Genomic DNA, 15,616 nt, shown 5'->3' with positions numbered 1-15,616 from the left:
GTTTGAACGCCCTTGAAATATTAAAACATTATTATAATGTTGTTCCAAGTCCACATGATTTTAAAGAGATAAATATTTGGTTGTAAAAAAATAAATACATTAGGGTCGTTTATTTACATAAAAGGAAACATGAAATACAGTTCATTGACCTTAGGATCTGCTATTGACTATGAGATAAATAAAATAATGTGTTGATCACCTACATAGATTACCCATTTACCGTTCGTCCAGTTTTCTGATATTTTTTACTTACGATTAGTCATTGTACCAAACTCAATGACTGGAACAAGCTAGCCTACTTTAAGCCTAGTGTAACAGACCATATCATGAGCTTGATGCGCTATGTACTCGTAATAATACTGTTGGCATACAACTAGTATTATTTCCGAGTCGGTTATTGAGTCAGCATGTCTTGTGAAGGCGCTTAAAGCTAATTTTATTTTGTGTAGTGCTGCTGTCTGTGTGACTATGATGCGTATCTGGCGTTACTAAAAGCAGTTGTTTTTAAACATTCCCTCTATTATGTTACCATTCCGAATGTACGAGGAAACTTTCGAATAGCTCGCCTGTGTAAACATCAGGAAAATCGAGTATCTAACTGATTCGTATTCGAAAACGGTCCCAGAATAGGAGGCGTGACTAGCGCAAGCTCAACATGTTACAAAATACGAATCATAACCAACAAAACTTGATATTCATTTGAATAATTGTTAATTGTAAACTATTATGCACTAAACGCTAGCTAGGTGATGCCACCATGCTAGACCTAGATGACGGCAGTCGATGATGATGTGACGAACATGAGCCAGTCCTGTGCAATGCTTGATAATGGTATGTTATGTGCTGGTGTATCTTGAATACTAACGCTTATTATAACTGGAGATCCTACGATTTACAAGTTGTCCGTTAGACTAGAGGATTCCAAATCGACTATTTCCTATTGATATTTTTTTTGGATCAGAGGGTCATTGACTACGCAAATTCAATTTTCAATCAATTCTATTACCGGGTTCAAGGTTGACTATAGGCTTTGCTATCATCTAAACAGGGAATTAACGTGTTTGTTTTGAAAACTAGAGGAGGTGGAGATACTCTTTTTATGATCGGTGGGACAAACTATCCGGTTTATGCATTTCTTTGTTTTATTGTCGTTAACTTGAAAGGGGACATTTACTTTGTCGAAATGCAAATAAACATGACAAGCCTTCGCTTTTCTACAGTAAGATTAGCTGTTACGGTTCCGTTACATCATCAGTGCCTTCAGTTGAGTAACAGCTAAACTTGTCAACACAGTTCTTTGCAGATACTTTGCCAACAAAGCGATGTGTTTAAGGAAAATGCTTTAGATGCGGTCAATATGCATAAATCAGAATGCACTACAAGTTATCGCACTTGAACAAATGTGGCGCCAATGTTAGTGGGAGCTTGCAATATTTCATGTTGAAAGAAATTTCGTTTGTGAAAGCGATAACTTGCTTAAAGTTTTCTCTAATAAAAACGAGCCGTAAAAAGGTAAAAGGGGCAAGCAAGCGTTCTTACTTCTTTTTTCTTTTTCGTCCGCCCCAAATCGTTCTGGAATAATTTAAAAATTATTCATCAGACCTTTGCTTTGATTTGTATGTATTGCTCATTGGTGTGTGCCACACAATTAGTTACATTGTAGATACTGTGAAGTCTTCGTGTGCTAGCTAACATTTTATCACTCGTGTCACAATTAACAGAATAACTTTGTACCTATGAATAATACAGTGTTTCTTCTTTTAGATATATTTTGAGCACTCGACACACGTGTATTTGGCCGCAGACAGCCGGGCCGTGCTAGACTGATACTCACCTCGCCTTCCGCTCGTTTTTTCTCGAGTTCCTTTTGCTTGGCATGCTCCTCAGCTATGCGGGCTTCGATAGCGGCCAGTGACTCTCTTGTGAAGGGTCGGAACAAGCTTCGTTCTTCCTCGCTGATCGAGTCCAAGTCCTCGGACATTGTCTATCGAACTCCCCCCGAGTGAACTGCCTACTGCATTGCAGGAAAAAGAAGATATTAAAATATTGTCAAACACAATGAACACTTCAACGGTCCGCTCTTTAGCAATAGATACTCCTAAAAGATGAAGCTTTACATAACACAAAAATCTTTGCAGAGCACCCCATCGCAATAATACGCAGTAACGATTTGCGATAGTTGGCATTAACCCAAAATGATGAACAAGCAACTTGATGCGGCCTTAATTTCTTTTGTGGACTAGTTTGGCCTTGATTCCGTTTTTTCAAAGTCTGGTTAGCTATATCATTTGAATGTGTACAGTTTTCTAAATGAACTTTTTATTTTTAGGATCATGCACTATCTGTTGCAATGCGACTATATTAAAAAATCTTCCATTATTTGTTAGCGAGGTCACAATATCCGCAGATTAAATAATTAAGAAGCGACATCGTTCAAATTGTTTAAAAAAAGCGATGTAAAATTTGTTATATTAGGTTAAACAAATAGATTTAGGGGCTAAAGAAATTAGGGCACCCTTAATAAAAATAAACTTCAAGGCTATTGCGGAAATTAAGCTATGAGCTTAATTTCCGCATTTAAGAGGCGTAAATAGGCTTTATACAAATCATAAGAAGGACGATGAGATGTGGAATACCAACAATATAATTTCTCTTACATCGCCCCCTCGGCTGTATAAGACTATGTTTGTGCCTTACCGAACTAGGCCAAGGGCATTCTTTATATCGTGCGTTACTTATCTTTGGGGATTTTTATTCCTTTTCTTTATCGTTTTGGGATAGCTTATATAAGATTAATATTCGTACAAATAATAATAACTTATGGACTATTTTGTGGTATCTGTGACCAGTTTTTATGTTGCCTTCACAAGTTTTATCGGTACGAGTTGTCTAGAATTACTTATTTATGCACATTTGTGGAAGTACTCTGTTATCTTAAATAAGATGAACTTGAGCTACCAAAATCAATTCCCTTTTAAAGTAATCCGGTGTTTCCTAGACGTCTACTCTACGCAATGCGGGAGGAACAATTTGTTTTCCCGCAGTGCGCATTCGTGACACCTCTACGCATTTCTTTGTTCTTAGGCGGTCATTATCAGTGCCTTATAATTTGGTGTCATTACATAACTGTTATGCAAAGTTTGTTCTGTTTTTATCTTAATTATAATTACATAAGATACAGTGTAAATCTTGGGTTTGTGAAGTGTTGCAAGACGGATGACTGGGAAAAATCTTTCTGTCATGCATGATGAGGCAAAAGCAGTTGGTACTTATTCTAAACCAACTGCAAAAAAAGGAGGGAGGAGGAGGACTTTGACTGGATTTGGATGGGGTTTTTTGATAGTATTTGAATGTGTGTTTACCTGCTAACAGTGAATGGGCGGGTGCGTGTGGTGCGGGAAACGCGCGCGACAGCACGCTCTACGCCCGCGTTCTCCCGCCGACCACCTACGGGCGGACCGCCCTTCTGAACAACAGAATATACACAGTTACTACAAGCTTTATTTTGTAAGAAAAAAACAATAAAAGAACTGACAACATTAACATCAGTTTCCTTAAAACAACTGGTCTATTACGAATTTTCACTTTCAGTTTTCAATGTAAACAGTTTCTTTTTAAACACGCGTAGGTATTTAAATAAGTTATCTTTATATGAGAAGATATCTGTAAAGGTACAGCTAGCTGATGGTGATAGTGTACCTGTCATTTTAATATTGACTAAAATTATACAGTGATAATTCCAGCTGGAGAAAATGATAAAATACCAATACATAGATGTGAGTATATGATGTAAAAGCTATTGTGGACACCACTATCGAATTGGTTAAACTGTAATGCGTATGTTTTAAATAAATAATATGATTATAATGCGTCCTTGCACTTGACAATTACCTAATGCAGACAGTTTACGCATACCTACTCATTCGTTGTTATGACAAGGTTATCAACCTTTGGCTTACGTCATTTTTTTTGTTCTTAAAGTTACTCGCTTTTTTCTAAAACACGTGTAAAAATAAATGCCCTTTACCTCAAGATAAGTAAGAAACGTGATAAAAAATGTAAGGTTGTTTTGGTCATCCAAATCATTGTCAAGGTTATATGATCTTTGAAGCACGTGTATCGGCGCCTATTCTATATTTAAAACGTTAATTTTGTGTGTAAACAGTTTTATTCCTCATCATACTGTTATTTACTTAACGTTCCAACTTGTCTTAGCATTATCAAAATGTAAACAAAACTTTATGGTTGGAATTTTTATTAAAATTGCTTCTCAAATATGACAGCTAATCCTGGTTTTAAAGGATTTTGGTTATAGACTGCTATAACGTTTCACACTTTGGGATGTTAGTTCTAGATTGATTGAATAAACTATGTGATAACTAATAAATTAATTTTTGGAGTCAATGTTATTTCTACTTTTCCTTATTTCCATTAAAGTATGTGTATATAACTATATGAGTACAGGAAGAACTAAGAGCAGTCGCGTACGACTCACCCTCACTTCTCACAAACTAAATTAGAAGGATTTGCAATTCTGAGTGGGTGTCCGATTAGAATTGTTAATACCACTCCTGTTTTCGCGTATATTAAGGCATTAATTGCGATCGGATGGCAGTAATGTAAGTACAGGATACTTAGACTGTTTGTCATCACAAAGTCTTTCGAATTGTTATTTGATATACAAATGTATCTACATCAGGTACATTGAAAACGAAATGTGACTTAAATATTGAGTTTTCTCAGAAAGAAAATTCAGGAATGAAAGGAGAAATGTCACAAGACTGCAAAACTTCAAGAGTATCGATTACTGAACTACAAGTAGATTCAAGACAAGCGTATTCTCGTTTTCTTTCTTTCATTCTTTTTATTGTTCCTACAGGGAATAGCAGAAATGTCTCAAGGTCCGTGAAATGAGGTCGGGAGGAGCTCTTAAGTCAAGTAACACGGAATGCCTTTTATTAGAAGATTTAAACATTCTTTCCCCTTGGTTGTAACTACGGAACCTTAAATGACAGATAACTAGCATTAGTCCCTTGAAGAGGCGATAAATTGAAACAGATTCCCGTTTCAAATCAAATATTTTCTTATTTATTTCAACTTTTTATAAAATAACGCAGAAAACTTTATAAGGGTTTCAGGAAAAAAATGACTTCAGATCACGAGAAACCGCGGTTGACAGTTAGTTTGTTTACTTATATTAGTGATATTGTTCTTATCTCTGTTTCAAGTTATCAGCAGTGTCTATATAGTAATAATAAAGTTAATTAATAAGAGACTGTAACTGACCTGTCGTCCGCGAGAGCAGTGTGATCGCGGCTACTAGAGAGATGAAAGTTACCACGTGATCGCTGATAGGGACAGCCAGCAAATGGGCAAGATTTTTCATGACCGACCTGTAACAAAACAACAGATTACTTATTATTTACCGTTGTTTAAAAATATCTGCAATTCATAACATAAAAATAGAACAATCACAAAAATAATTTCTTCAAAAAAAGTATGGAACTGCCCATACTCTTTTTCCACCCTAACAGCCTTTTCATACTAGCGAATTTTCCGGATCATACGGGCGGTGTCGCTAGGTTTTTAACGTTATTTTTGAACCCGCTGTTGTCAACTGTCATTTGAAAATTACCTACTCGGAAAATCCGCCATTGCTATGTGGCTAGAATATGGAGATGGTCTGACTACTGCGTTTCGGCTGATCGCAAATAAGTAGCTGTCCTCAACCAGACGTGTGATGATGCCGACCTAATAATACTTAAAAGAAGTTCTATAAATAATGTATGTTAACCGTACCGTATATAGTGCAGTGCCTAGGGGTGTGTGTAGGTCTAGAGGGCGCGCGGGATGGTGGCCGCGTCGCCCGCTGGCCGCGCGCGCTCCTCTCTCCAGCTTCTGCGCGCGCGCAACATCTGCGTCAGCCCTGAGCCGCGTCTGTTTGACAAACAACAACATAAGCATCAATTTTTATAGAAAAATTCAAGAGAAAATAACATGGAGACAAACCTATGCGATGTGACACCTTATTATACATAAAGCAGCCGACTTCGACTGCTGCCTTACAATTTGTAAGTTAAACTTTAGAAATAGAAGTTGGTTTGATATATGAAGAAAACCACAACCATTTTTCAGAGCTATATGTACGAAGTAACAATGTTTGATAATCGTTTTCTACAAAGGCATACTGGCTCGATTAAAACAGAATATGCTTTGCACCTGTTTGACACGGACTGACGTTCATATCTTGGAGTAAAAGCACCCCCATGAAAAGTCCCTCATTATTCACTGCAAACGCTTCGAAAGTGGTTTCGCCGACGTGTATTCTACTATTAAAACGATGTCAACCCTTTTGGAAATCTCGCCTCAGTAAACACCTACGTCTAAACAACTACGTGCAGAAACTCCTGGCATTTGTTGTTTCTGAGATATCGTAATGAGTGACTCATTAACCTTTCTGTTTTATACAGATAGGTAGCTATATAAGGTAAGACTTATGTAAAATCTAGACCTGCAAGCTACAAATCCATTACTTTAGTTCAGTATCAGGACAATAAACTGACATTCATGTAATGTAATGTAAATGAACTGCTATATTGAAACCTAATACAACTGGAACTACAGTTGAACTCATAAAATATAAGATGTTAGAAGAGATAACAACAAAGATATTTTGACGCTTAGCGTCAAAATATCCTTATATACTGATTGGACCTGTTATTATTCATAACAAGTTGTTATCAAAATGCACGTGGTATTACTGAGTTGTTTTGGAACTTGTTTTCACCTGTCAATACATAAACATTTGAACGGCATATGATTAAGACATTGAACCCATATTATCAAATACATAATCCGTGTCTTTGTCATCATCATCTAAACTTTTCTCAATAACTTTAACATCACAGTTACTCGCTGGTTAAATTGACGCGAGTACTAGGTAACTTGAAACACCTTAGTAAAAATAGTTGTCAGACTGTGTCTACTAATGAATGCTGGGCTGTCTGCCAAAAAATATGAAGGAGTGCGTTTTAAATATTTTTTGCTTTTAATGTAATTTTTTGCTAAAACCGAGCGAATATTTGTTTCCCATTCATGGCGAAGATGCTTTCATTATGTTCAGCCTCGATCTCATTCAGCTTTCGCTGGCGGCGACAAGTCTGCCATTTTCCTTGTCTAGCCGTCCGCACAATGTCTCCCCTGACAACTCAACATGACTATAAACGAGATAGCTCATAAAAGATTTTGAGTATTGTCGTCAAGCTTAAAAGATATTTAAATGTACGGTATCGACGGTTGTTTCAGGTCCTATCTTAATTTCAATTGGCCATGGTATAAAATGTAATCAACGGTATCTAGATATATTAATGAGACTCATTATTACTGAAGAAAACTCCGCGATACTATTTGAGTATCCATGTAGATATAGATATTTTATTTAATCATTTAAACAATTGATTCCATTTAAGATATACCACTACATGCATTAACAACAATACTATGGACTTAGATTTTATTTTGGAGTTAATTGTCATCAACACTGAATCATGAGCAGGGAAATGTCAAAAAGTAAAAGCCACATGTTCCTTTTGGAGCCATTTTTTTCCGTAGGCAAGGCATGTATCCTCGCATTGGACGTTCTTACTCTTTTATAGAATACCCAAATTCATATAGCCCCGAGACTATTTTATCCAGTTTTGTTTTTAAACCACCATAATTATTCACAAAAGGTATATTTAGTGTGGTGAATTACAAACTAACCTAAGATATCAGCTCCTTGAATTTCCTGTGTTTCTTTCAGCTAATCATATGCATTGAAATTACATTCCCTTCTAATATGATACCTCTATAGATCATGGGTGCTAACATAATTAAACTGTAAAACTGAAAAAGTATAGATCCATATTCAAGTTGTGCTAAGTGTTACCCAGAATAACTTTATAGGATACTAGCTGTTATTACCACCATCAAAAATTATGAATAATTAAATATGAATTGACATTTGAAATCAAAGTAAAACGAAATTGGGTTCTCAAAGATCTCTATTATATTCTTTGGTTTTTTAGAACTCGATTCATGCCGTCGAGGATAGATGCCGACGACGCCGACGTCGGTCGACTGTCCTATAATTAAAGGCACGTGTAACCACCAGAGCCTGTCTGGTTGCACTGACTAGTTTGAGCTTGATAAGTCATGACAATACTATTTCGTAAATATTATAAGATAACACACACAAACAATGCGTTTTAATAGTAGATAGATGATAGCAGAGCGGAGATTTATAAGTCACATTATCGATATCCAGTTTTTTCGTGGTATATAAAACCAGCCGTGAGTTTTACTATTCATAACAAGGTCATCAACGGTTGTGTAAACAGCTCCTCAAAATGTGGGTCTTATATCTACCGGCAGTGCTATCAGTGTTAATCGTTACCCTTTATTTATATTTTACAAGAACATTTAACTATTGGAAGAAACGAAATGTTCGTGGGCCGGAACCAACTGTATTCTTCGGGAACTTGAAGGATTCAACCCTTCGCAAGAAAAATATAGGAATAGTGATGGAAGAAATTTACAACCAGTTTCCGGATGAAAAGGTGGTTGGAATGTATAGAATGACCACACCCTGCCTACTGGTACGTGATCTGGATGTGATTAAACATATTATGATTAAAGACTTTGAAGCGTTCCGTGATCGCGGTGTGGAATTTAGCAAAGAAGGATTGGGACAAAACTTGTTCCATGCTGATGGAGAAACGTGGAGAGCCTTAAGAAACAGATTTACACCTATTTTCACATCTGGTAAATTGAAAAATATGTTCTATCTTATGCATGAAGGTGCTGATAACTTTATTGACCACGTGAGCAAAGAGTGTGAAAAGAAACAAGAGTTTGAAGTTCACTCCCTTCTCCAGACATACACCATGTCTACGATCTCATCATGTGCTTTCGGAGTGAGTTATAACAGCATCAGCGATAAAGTTCAGACTCTAGAAATTGTAGACAAGATTATTTCAGAACCAAGTTACGCTATAGAATTGGATTATATGTATCCTAAATTATTGGCAAAACTCAATCTTTCAATTATCCCGACTCCTGTACAACATTTCTTCAAAAGTCTTGTGGACAGCATTATTAGCCAAAGAAATGGCAAACCTGCAGGCCGCAACGATTTTATGGATCTTATATTAGAGCTCCGTCAAATGGGAGAGGTAACTAGTAACAAATATCTTGATGGAGTAACATCACTTGAAATTACTGACGAAGTTATATGTGCCCAAGCTTTTGTATTTTACGTTGCTGGATATGAAACCAGTGCAACCACAATGTCCTACTTGATATACCAACTCTCACTTAATCAAGACGTCCAAAACAAGTTGATAGCTGAAGTAGATGAAGCAATAAAAGCTAGTGATGGAAAAGTAACATACGACACCGTGAAGGAAATGAAATACTTGAACAAAGTCTTTGACGAAACTCTTCGTATGTACTCTATAGTAGAACCACTGCAAAGAAAAGCTACAAGAGACTACCAAATTCCTGGAACTGATGTCGTCATTGAAAAGGACACCATGGTATTAATATCTCCAAGAGGCATTCACTATGACCCGAAATATTACGACAACCCTAAACAATTCAACCCTGATAGATTCGATGTGGAGGAAGTGGGCAAGCGTCACCCGTGCGCGTACTTACCATTCGGACTTGGACAAAGGAATTGCATAGGTAAGCAAATCCTCAATAGCAGTTAATTATTCTCATTAAAAAATGAGTTCATGAAGTCTGATAAGGATGTCAAGTGTCTAGTGATGTCAACTAAACAAACATTAGTTATTAAAAACATCTTCGGCGTTAAACACCGACATAAAACGCCGTTTAAAATAGTTTAAAAAAATATCAGTAACTAATTGTCGTCCGCGACTGTCAACTTGTGTCGAACTTCTTTGTCGACTTGTCAACTTGGAATTGTAACTTCAGCATCTCCTGTCTTTAAATAACATATCAGAGGCTTTTGTCTAGTTTTCTTTTCTATGGTGCGTAACCACGCGTTGCAAATAAACACACAAAGTCACTTGTACCTTTTTAATAATTATTATTCTTTCTTTTTTTAACATGTCAAATTTTTCGTTTCAGGCATGCGGTTTGGCAGACTTCAGTCTCTACTATGCATCACGAAGATTTTATCCAAGTTTAGAATAGAGCCATCGAAAAATACCGACAGAAACTTGCAAGTTGAACCACGCCGAGTTATTATTGGACCGAAAGGAGGAATACGTGTAAACATTGTTCCTAGAAAGATTGTATCTTAATTATTTGCTTTTGGATGAGACCTCTTGTTAACGACAACGGACCATGAACTGATTTTTTATAAAGGGTGACGGGCCGATGCGCAGTTTGCAAAAGTAAAACAAAGACGTAAAAAACGACGTGTTTTGAAGCAACGTTTTGTTGCAATGGATATCAGCCCGTTTCGTTAACAAACGCCTACGAAAAACTACGCTACACCCCGTCGCCCGGCATAAAAATCGGACCGTTCGGTCGTCCGCTGCCGTCAACAAGAGGCCTGATGGTGTTACAAGTTATTGCTATTTCTATTCAATATTATCGGTAGTGGAAAAATTTTCTTCAAATGTATATATAACTTACTTAAGTAATTAATTAGAAGATTTTTTGACTTACTAACTTTTAACTTATTAGACTAATGACTGATTATTATAATAAACATAACATGGCAATTTACGGATAGGTACTAGTCTATTACATTCGTAACTATGGCACGTCGGCTTCAATTTTTTTTTAACTAATTTGTGTATCAAAGATTTATAACTTACTACCTATTTGGTACCTAATATTTTATTCAAAAATTATACGATTCACTTTTGAATTTGAAGTATACTAGTGTAAACATAAGTATTGCTACAATTCGTTACTTATTGTAATAATAAGCGGCAAGTTATTTAGTAACCTGAATGCCATACTAGCTGACGTGGAAAATAATGCCTAATTGCCTTTTCGTACTATATTTTATTTTATAAAAAAAAATACTTTTAAATAATTAATGTATATAGGGAAATCAATTTTGTTGTATTTTGTATCAAGCATTGTTACTGTTATTCACATTGAAATAAATACTATGAATTGATAAATTTTTTTTTTTCATTTTTTTTAAATATAATAATAATTTTTGTTTTTGTTACTAGGAATAGAACGTTAACTGTTAGCTTATATACTTGGAAATTACCTGCCAAAGTTGCTGATTGGTTTAATTTTGAAGTGCAGTACCTTCCTAATAAGTACCTTACTTTAACGATTAGTCTATCAAAAAACATTACTTTTAAATAAGAACTAATAACCGTTTTTTATTATGCGATTAAAAGTATAATTTTCTGCTATTAATGAGGTGTAAAAAAGCAATTAAAAGACATACAGATGCAATCATCTTATTTTATTTAAAAAAACTAACCGTTTTACATCATTTTAGACTTAGTTTTAGATTTAGACAGCTGTCAATTGGTCAAAACTTTCGATACTCCCACTGACCTCTATATTTACCACTGGACCGGGTGTTCCGTACGTTTGACAGCAATTTTTTTTGTGCCCATTTGAAGCGCCAATATCGTCTAAGCGAGTGTCCACAGAACTAATTTTGATGTATAATTTCAAATGGCTGTGAGAGAAGTGTTTGTTCATTGGTTCACTGTAAAATAATTGTAGTACCACGGACACTCGCTACGTCTAACAGCGCCAAAATGGCGATTATCAAACGGGCACAAAAGCACGTTGACAACAGCCTGTCCAGTGGTAAATATAGAGGTCAGTGGATACTCCTAACTTTATCTCTGTTTTACACATGATGTTGTAAATTATGAAAACGAAAAATGACTATTGTGGCCAAACCACTGAATGGGCTAGGTTATTAGGATTTTTTACAATTCAATGTGATTAGATACGACACACTCGATATAGACAACATCAAATGTTTGACCAATACTATTTTCTTAATTATCAATTAATTTCATAAAGAAAGTGTGACGCCTTGTATATTTTTCGTACCTAATGATACATTTAAGGAGGTTTAGATATAAGAATATTGAGGTCGAATGGCAGCTAGAACTAATTAGATAAATCTATTAATATTTATTCTTGACATACATATAAGGGAAGATAACCATTTTCGTGAAGTACTTTTTATGAAAAATGCCTTAGTGTGAGTTGCAGTCAGTTCTGAATATAATGTGGTATCTATATGTACCAAAACTAAAGCTGGCAATCGCTTTTCATACACTTAGCATGACACCTGCAAACGCCAACACAAGTACGTCTGCACTAATACATATCATAGTAACAACTCATGCCTGCAGCTTTTCTAAATTTCAAAAGAAAACTACGATAACACACACAAAAACAATAATTGTTTGTGTAAGATACAACTGGAGATTTTAATTTGTGCTATCGTAATCTTGTTTGATGATCGGTAGGTATATAAAATACGCCGCCTTAGGTAGCTCTTCATATCATTGTGAACAGCGAGGGCGTTGATATCTCCTCAAAATGTGGATCTTTTATTTTCCGGCAGTGACATCAGTGCTAATCGTCACTCTTTATTTGTATTTCACAAGGACGTTCAACTACTGGAAGAAACGAAATGTTCGCGGGCCCGAACCTACTGTATTCTTCGGAAACCTGAAGGATTCCGCCCTTCGCAAGAAAAATATGGGAGTAGTGATGGAAGAATTATACAATATGTTCCCAGAAGAAAAAGTTATTGGAATCTATAGAATGACATCACCTTGTCTACTTGTACGAGATTTGGAAGTGATTAAGCATATCATGATTAAAGACTTCGAAGTGTTCAGCGATCGTGGTGTGGAATTCAGCAAAGAGGGATTGGGTTCAAACTTGTTCCACGCTGATGGAGAAACGTGGAGAGCATTGAGAAATCGGTTTACACCCATTTTTACATCTGGTAAACTGAAAAACATGTTTTATCTTATGCATGAAGGTGCTGATAACTTTATAGACCACGTAAGCGCAGAGTGTGAAAAGAATCAAGAATTTGAAGTTCATTCCCTTCTTCAAACTTATACCATGTCCACAATTGCCGCTTGTGCCTTTGGAATAAGTTATGACAGTATCGGCGATAAAGTCAAGGCGCTAGATATTGTAGACAAGATTATTTCGGAACCGAGTTATGCTATAGAATTAGATATGATGTACCCGGGTCTCCTTTCAAAATTGAATCTGTCCATTTTTCCAACGGCGGTAAAGAATTTCTTTAAAAGTCTCGTGGACAACATCGTTGCTCAGAGAAATGGCAAACCTTCAGGTCGTAACGACTTTATGGACCTGATTCTAGAGCTCCGTCAATTGGGAGAGGTAACTAGCAACAAATATGGTAGCAGTGCTTCATCCCTTGAAATAACAGATGAAGTAATATGCGCCCAAGCTTTTGTATTTTACATCGCCGGATATGAGACCAGTGCAACAACTATGGCCTACATGATATACCAACTCGCACTCAATCCCGATATACAAAATAAGTTGATAGCTGAAGTAGATGAAGTATTAAAAGCGAATGATGGGAAAGTAACATACGATACCGTTAAGGAAATGAAATATATGAATAAAGCTTTTGACGAAACTCTTCGTATGTACTCTATAGTAGAACCACTGCAAAGGAAAGCTACAAGAGATTACAAAATTCCCGGAACAGACGTCGTTATTGAAAAGGACACCATAGTGCTAATATCTCCAAGAGGCATTCACTACGACCCGAAATATTACGACAACCCTAAACAATTCAACCCTGATAGATTCGATGCGGAGGAAGTGGGCAAGCGTCACCCGTGCGCGTACTTACCATTCGGACTTGGACAAAGGAACTGCATAGGTAAGGGTCATAAATATTTTATATGTTCTCGATATTTGATTAGTACCAAGGTACATTAGTTCAGTTTTAATTATATTTTCAATTTCTTTACAGAATATGTACATAAGTATGACATAAATGGATATTGTAAATTGATATAGTAGTTTATTTTATCTTTTCCTGTAGAACATTAATCTCTTGATAAATGAATTCCCCAGATGCACCAAAATTATTTCGTCAATACGAAGATTATATAAATCCGTCCTTACATTGTTGTGTTTATTTACAGGTATGCGGTTTGGCAGACTTCAGTCCCTACTATGCATCACGAAGATTTTGTCCAAGTTTAGAATAGAGCCATCGAAAAATACCGACAGAAACTTACAAGTAGAACCGCACCGAGGCCTTATTGGACCGAAAGGAGGAATACGTGTCAACGTTGTCCCTAGGAAGCTCGTATCTTAAATATTTTGGCTCTAATGACGGTACAAGTACCGGATATTATCTCTTCGTAATTCTTCTATCTACAAGAAACATTGTCGTGGTCAAATTTAGTTTAATAAATTAAAGAAAAAACATGTTACTAAGGCGTATGAAATAAGTAATGTAGAATTTCGGTAAAAACTTGACTGATCTTAATCAATTAGTGTGTATTGTACATAAAGTTATTATAAACTCGTACAAAATTATGTAAGCCCAAAGAAAATTTTGAGAGTAATTGAACCCCTAATTGCCCCTGTGTATAATTATAATATTAAATATCGGCAATAGGAACTAGGTAAACATTTACCTTTGTGTATCTTGCGTGTATTTTTTAACGTCACATATATTTAGCGATATAATTTTGTAAATTAGTAGTTATACTCAAAATAAAAAGAAGCAATCAAATTTATTTTTACTTATTCATTTTCATGCTTTATAACACTCCCTTATTCCTCACTAATCGCTTTGTGGGTCTTCTTAAACTTCCACAAAGCAGCAGTCTGGAAGTTGGTGATTGATTCACGCGTGCATCGGAGAGCACGTAAATGTCGGTCCTGCGCCTGATCTTTTTCCGGTCGTGTCGGATTGCCGTCCCATCAGGTTATGAGAGTGAAGGAATAGGGAGTGCACCTGTGTCTGCGCAAGTGCTCGTGCACTTTAATATGTCCTGCGCAGATGGCTGATCTCCTTAAATGAGAACAGCCGCCGTGGCCGAAATCGGCCGTAGACGCCATTATTATTCCTCACTAAACAATATTTGGAGTAGGTATCTTCTGATTCTGTCACTGACTCTAAACTTCCTCACAAAATGTTTCCAATATTATATCTGCGGATTTCAATAACTGGTTCTAAGTCAAAGTCAAAGTCAAAATCATTTATTAAAATAGGCTAATACGATTAGCACTTTTTAACGTCAAAATTTTACAATGACAGCACCCCCAAAACGCCCCCCTTTCACCACTTCCTAGTGTTATGGCTGGAAAGAAGAAGTGGTGAAGAACAAACTTCCCAGCAACACAGCTGTCTATTACAATTTAATTATTATTAATTTATTTTACAATTATACAATTCTATTTTATCAATTATTAATTTAAAACACCGAAAAATACAAAAAATAAAGCACTTTTGTTCCACTTCAGAGCTGCCATCTGCGTTTATCTGTGAAATAATCATTAACATTATAATATGCCTTTTTAACAAGAATTTCTTTGATTTTGTTTTTAAAAGAACTGTCCGTTAATTCCAAGAGATGAACCGGAATCC

At 36.0% G+C, this 15,616-nt stretch overlaps 3 protein-coding genes across 3 annotated transcripts in view; 2 read left to right on the top strand and 1 right to left on the bottom strand.

The window, feature by feature from the left end:
* The window catches only part of LOC110384245 (sodium channel protein para), an 86,802-nt gene that overhangs the window by 27,940 nt on the left and 43,246 nt on the right, over positions 1–15,616 (bottom strand). Inside the window, 5 exon segments of the mRNA XM_049846476.2 lie at positions 1,540–1,572; positions 1,835–2,014; positions 3,363–3,466; positions 5,287–5,393; positions 5,800–5,937. Of these exon segments, the coding sequence (XP_049702433.2) occupies positions 1,540–1,572; positions 1,835–1,981 (180 nt within the window). The 5' untranslated portion in view covers positions 1,982–2,014; positions 3,363–3,466; positions 5,287–5,393; positions 5,800–5,937.
* Positions 8,340–11,147, top strand: LOC110384247 (cytochrome P450 6B7-like). The gene is made up of 2 exons (XM_064038778.1): positions 8,340–9,726; positions 10,135–11,147. Exons 1-2 carry the CDS (start codon positions 8,388–8,390, stop codon positions 10,308–10,310), a joined length of 1,515 nt encoding a protein of 504 aa, XP_063894848.1. The 5' UTR covers positions 8,340–8,387; the 3' UTR covers positions 10,311–11,147.
* Positions 12,506–14,760, top strand: LOC110384246 (cytochrome P450 6B6-like). Its single transcript, XM_064038777.1, has 2 exons — positions 12,506–13,891; positions 14,160–14,760. Exons 1-2 carry the CDS (start codon positions 12,553–12,555, stop codon positions 14,333–14,335), a joined length of 1,515 nt encoding a protein of 504 aa, XP_063894847.1. The 5' UTR covers positions 12,506–12,552; the 3' UTR covers positions 14,336–14,760.

The sequence above is a fragment of the Helicoverpa armigera genome, chromosome 17, assembly GCF_030705265.1.
Source record: "Helicoverpa armigera isolate CAAS_96S chromosome 17, ASM3070526v1, whole genome shotgun sequence".
Classification (NCBI taxonomy): domain Eukaryota; kingdom Metazoa; phylum Arthropoda; class Insecta; order Lepidoptera; family Noctuidae; genus Helicoverpa; species Helicoverpa armigera.
This window is presented reverse-complemented; position numbering and strand designations above follow the sequence as displayed.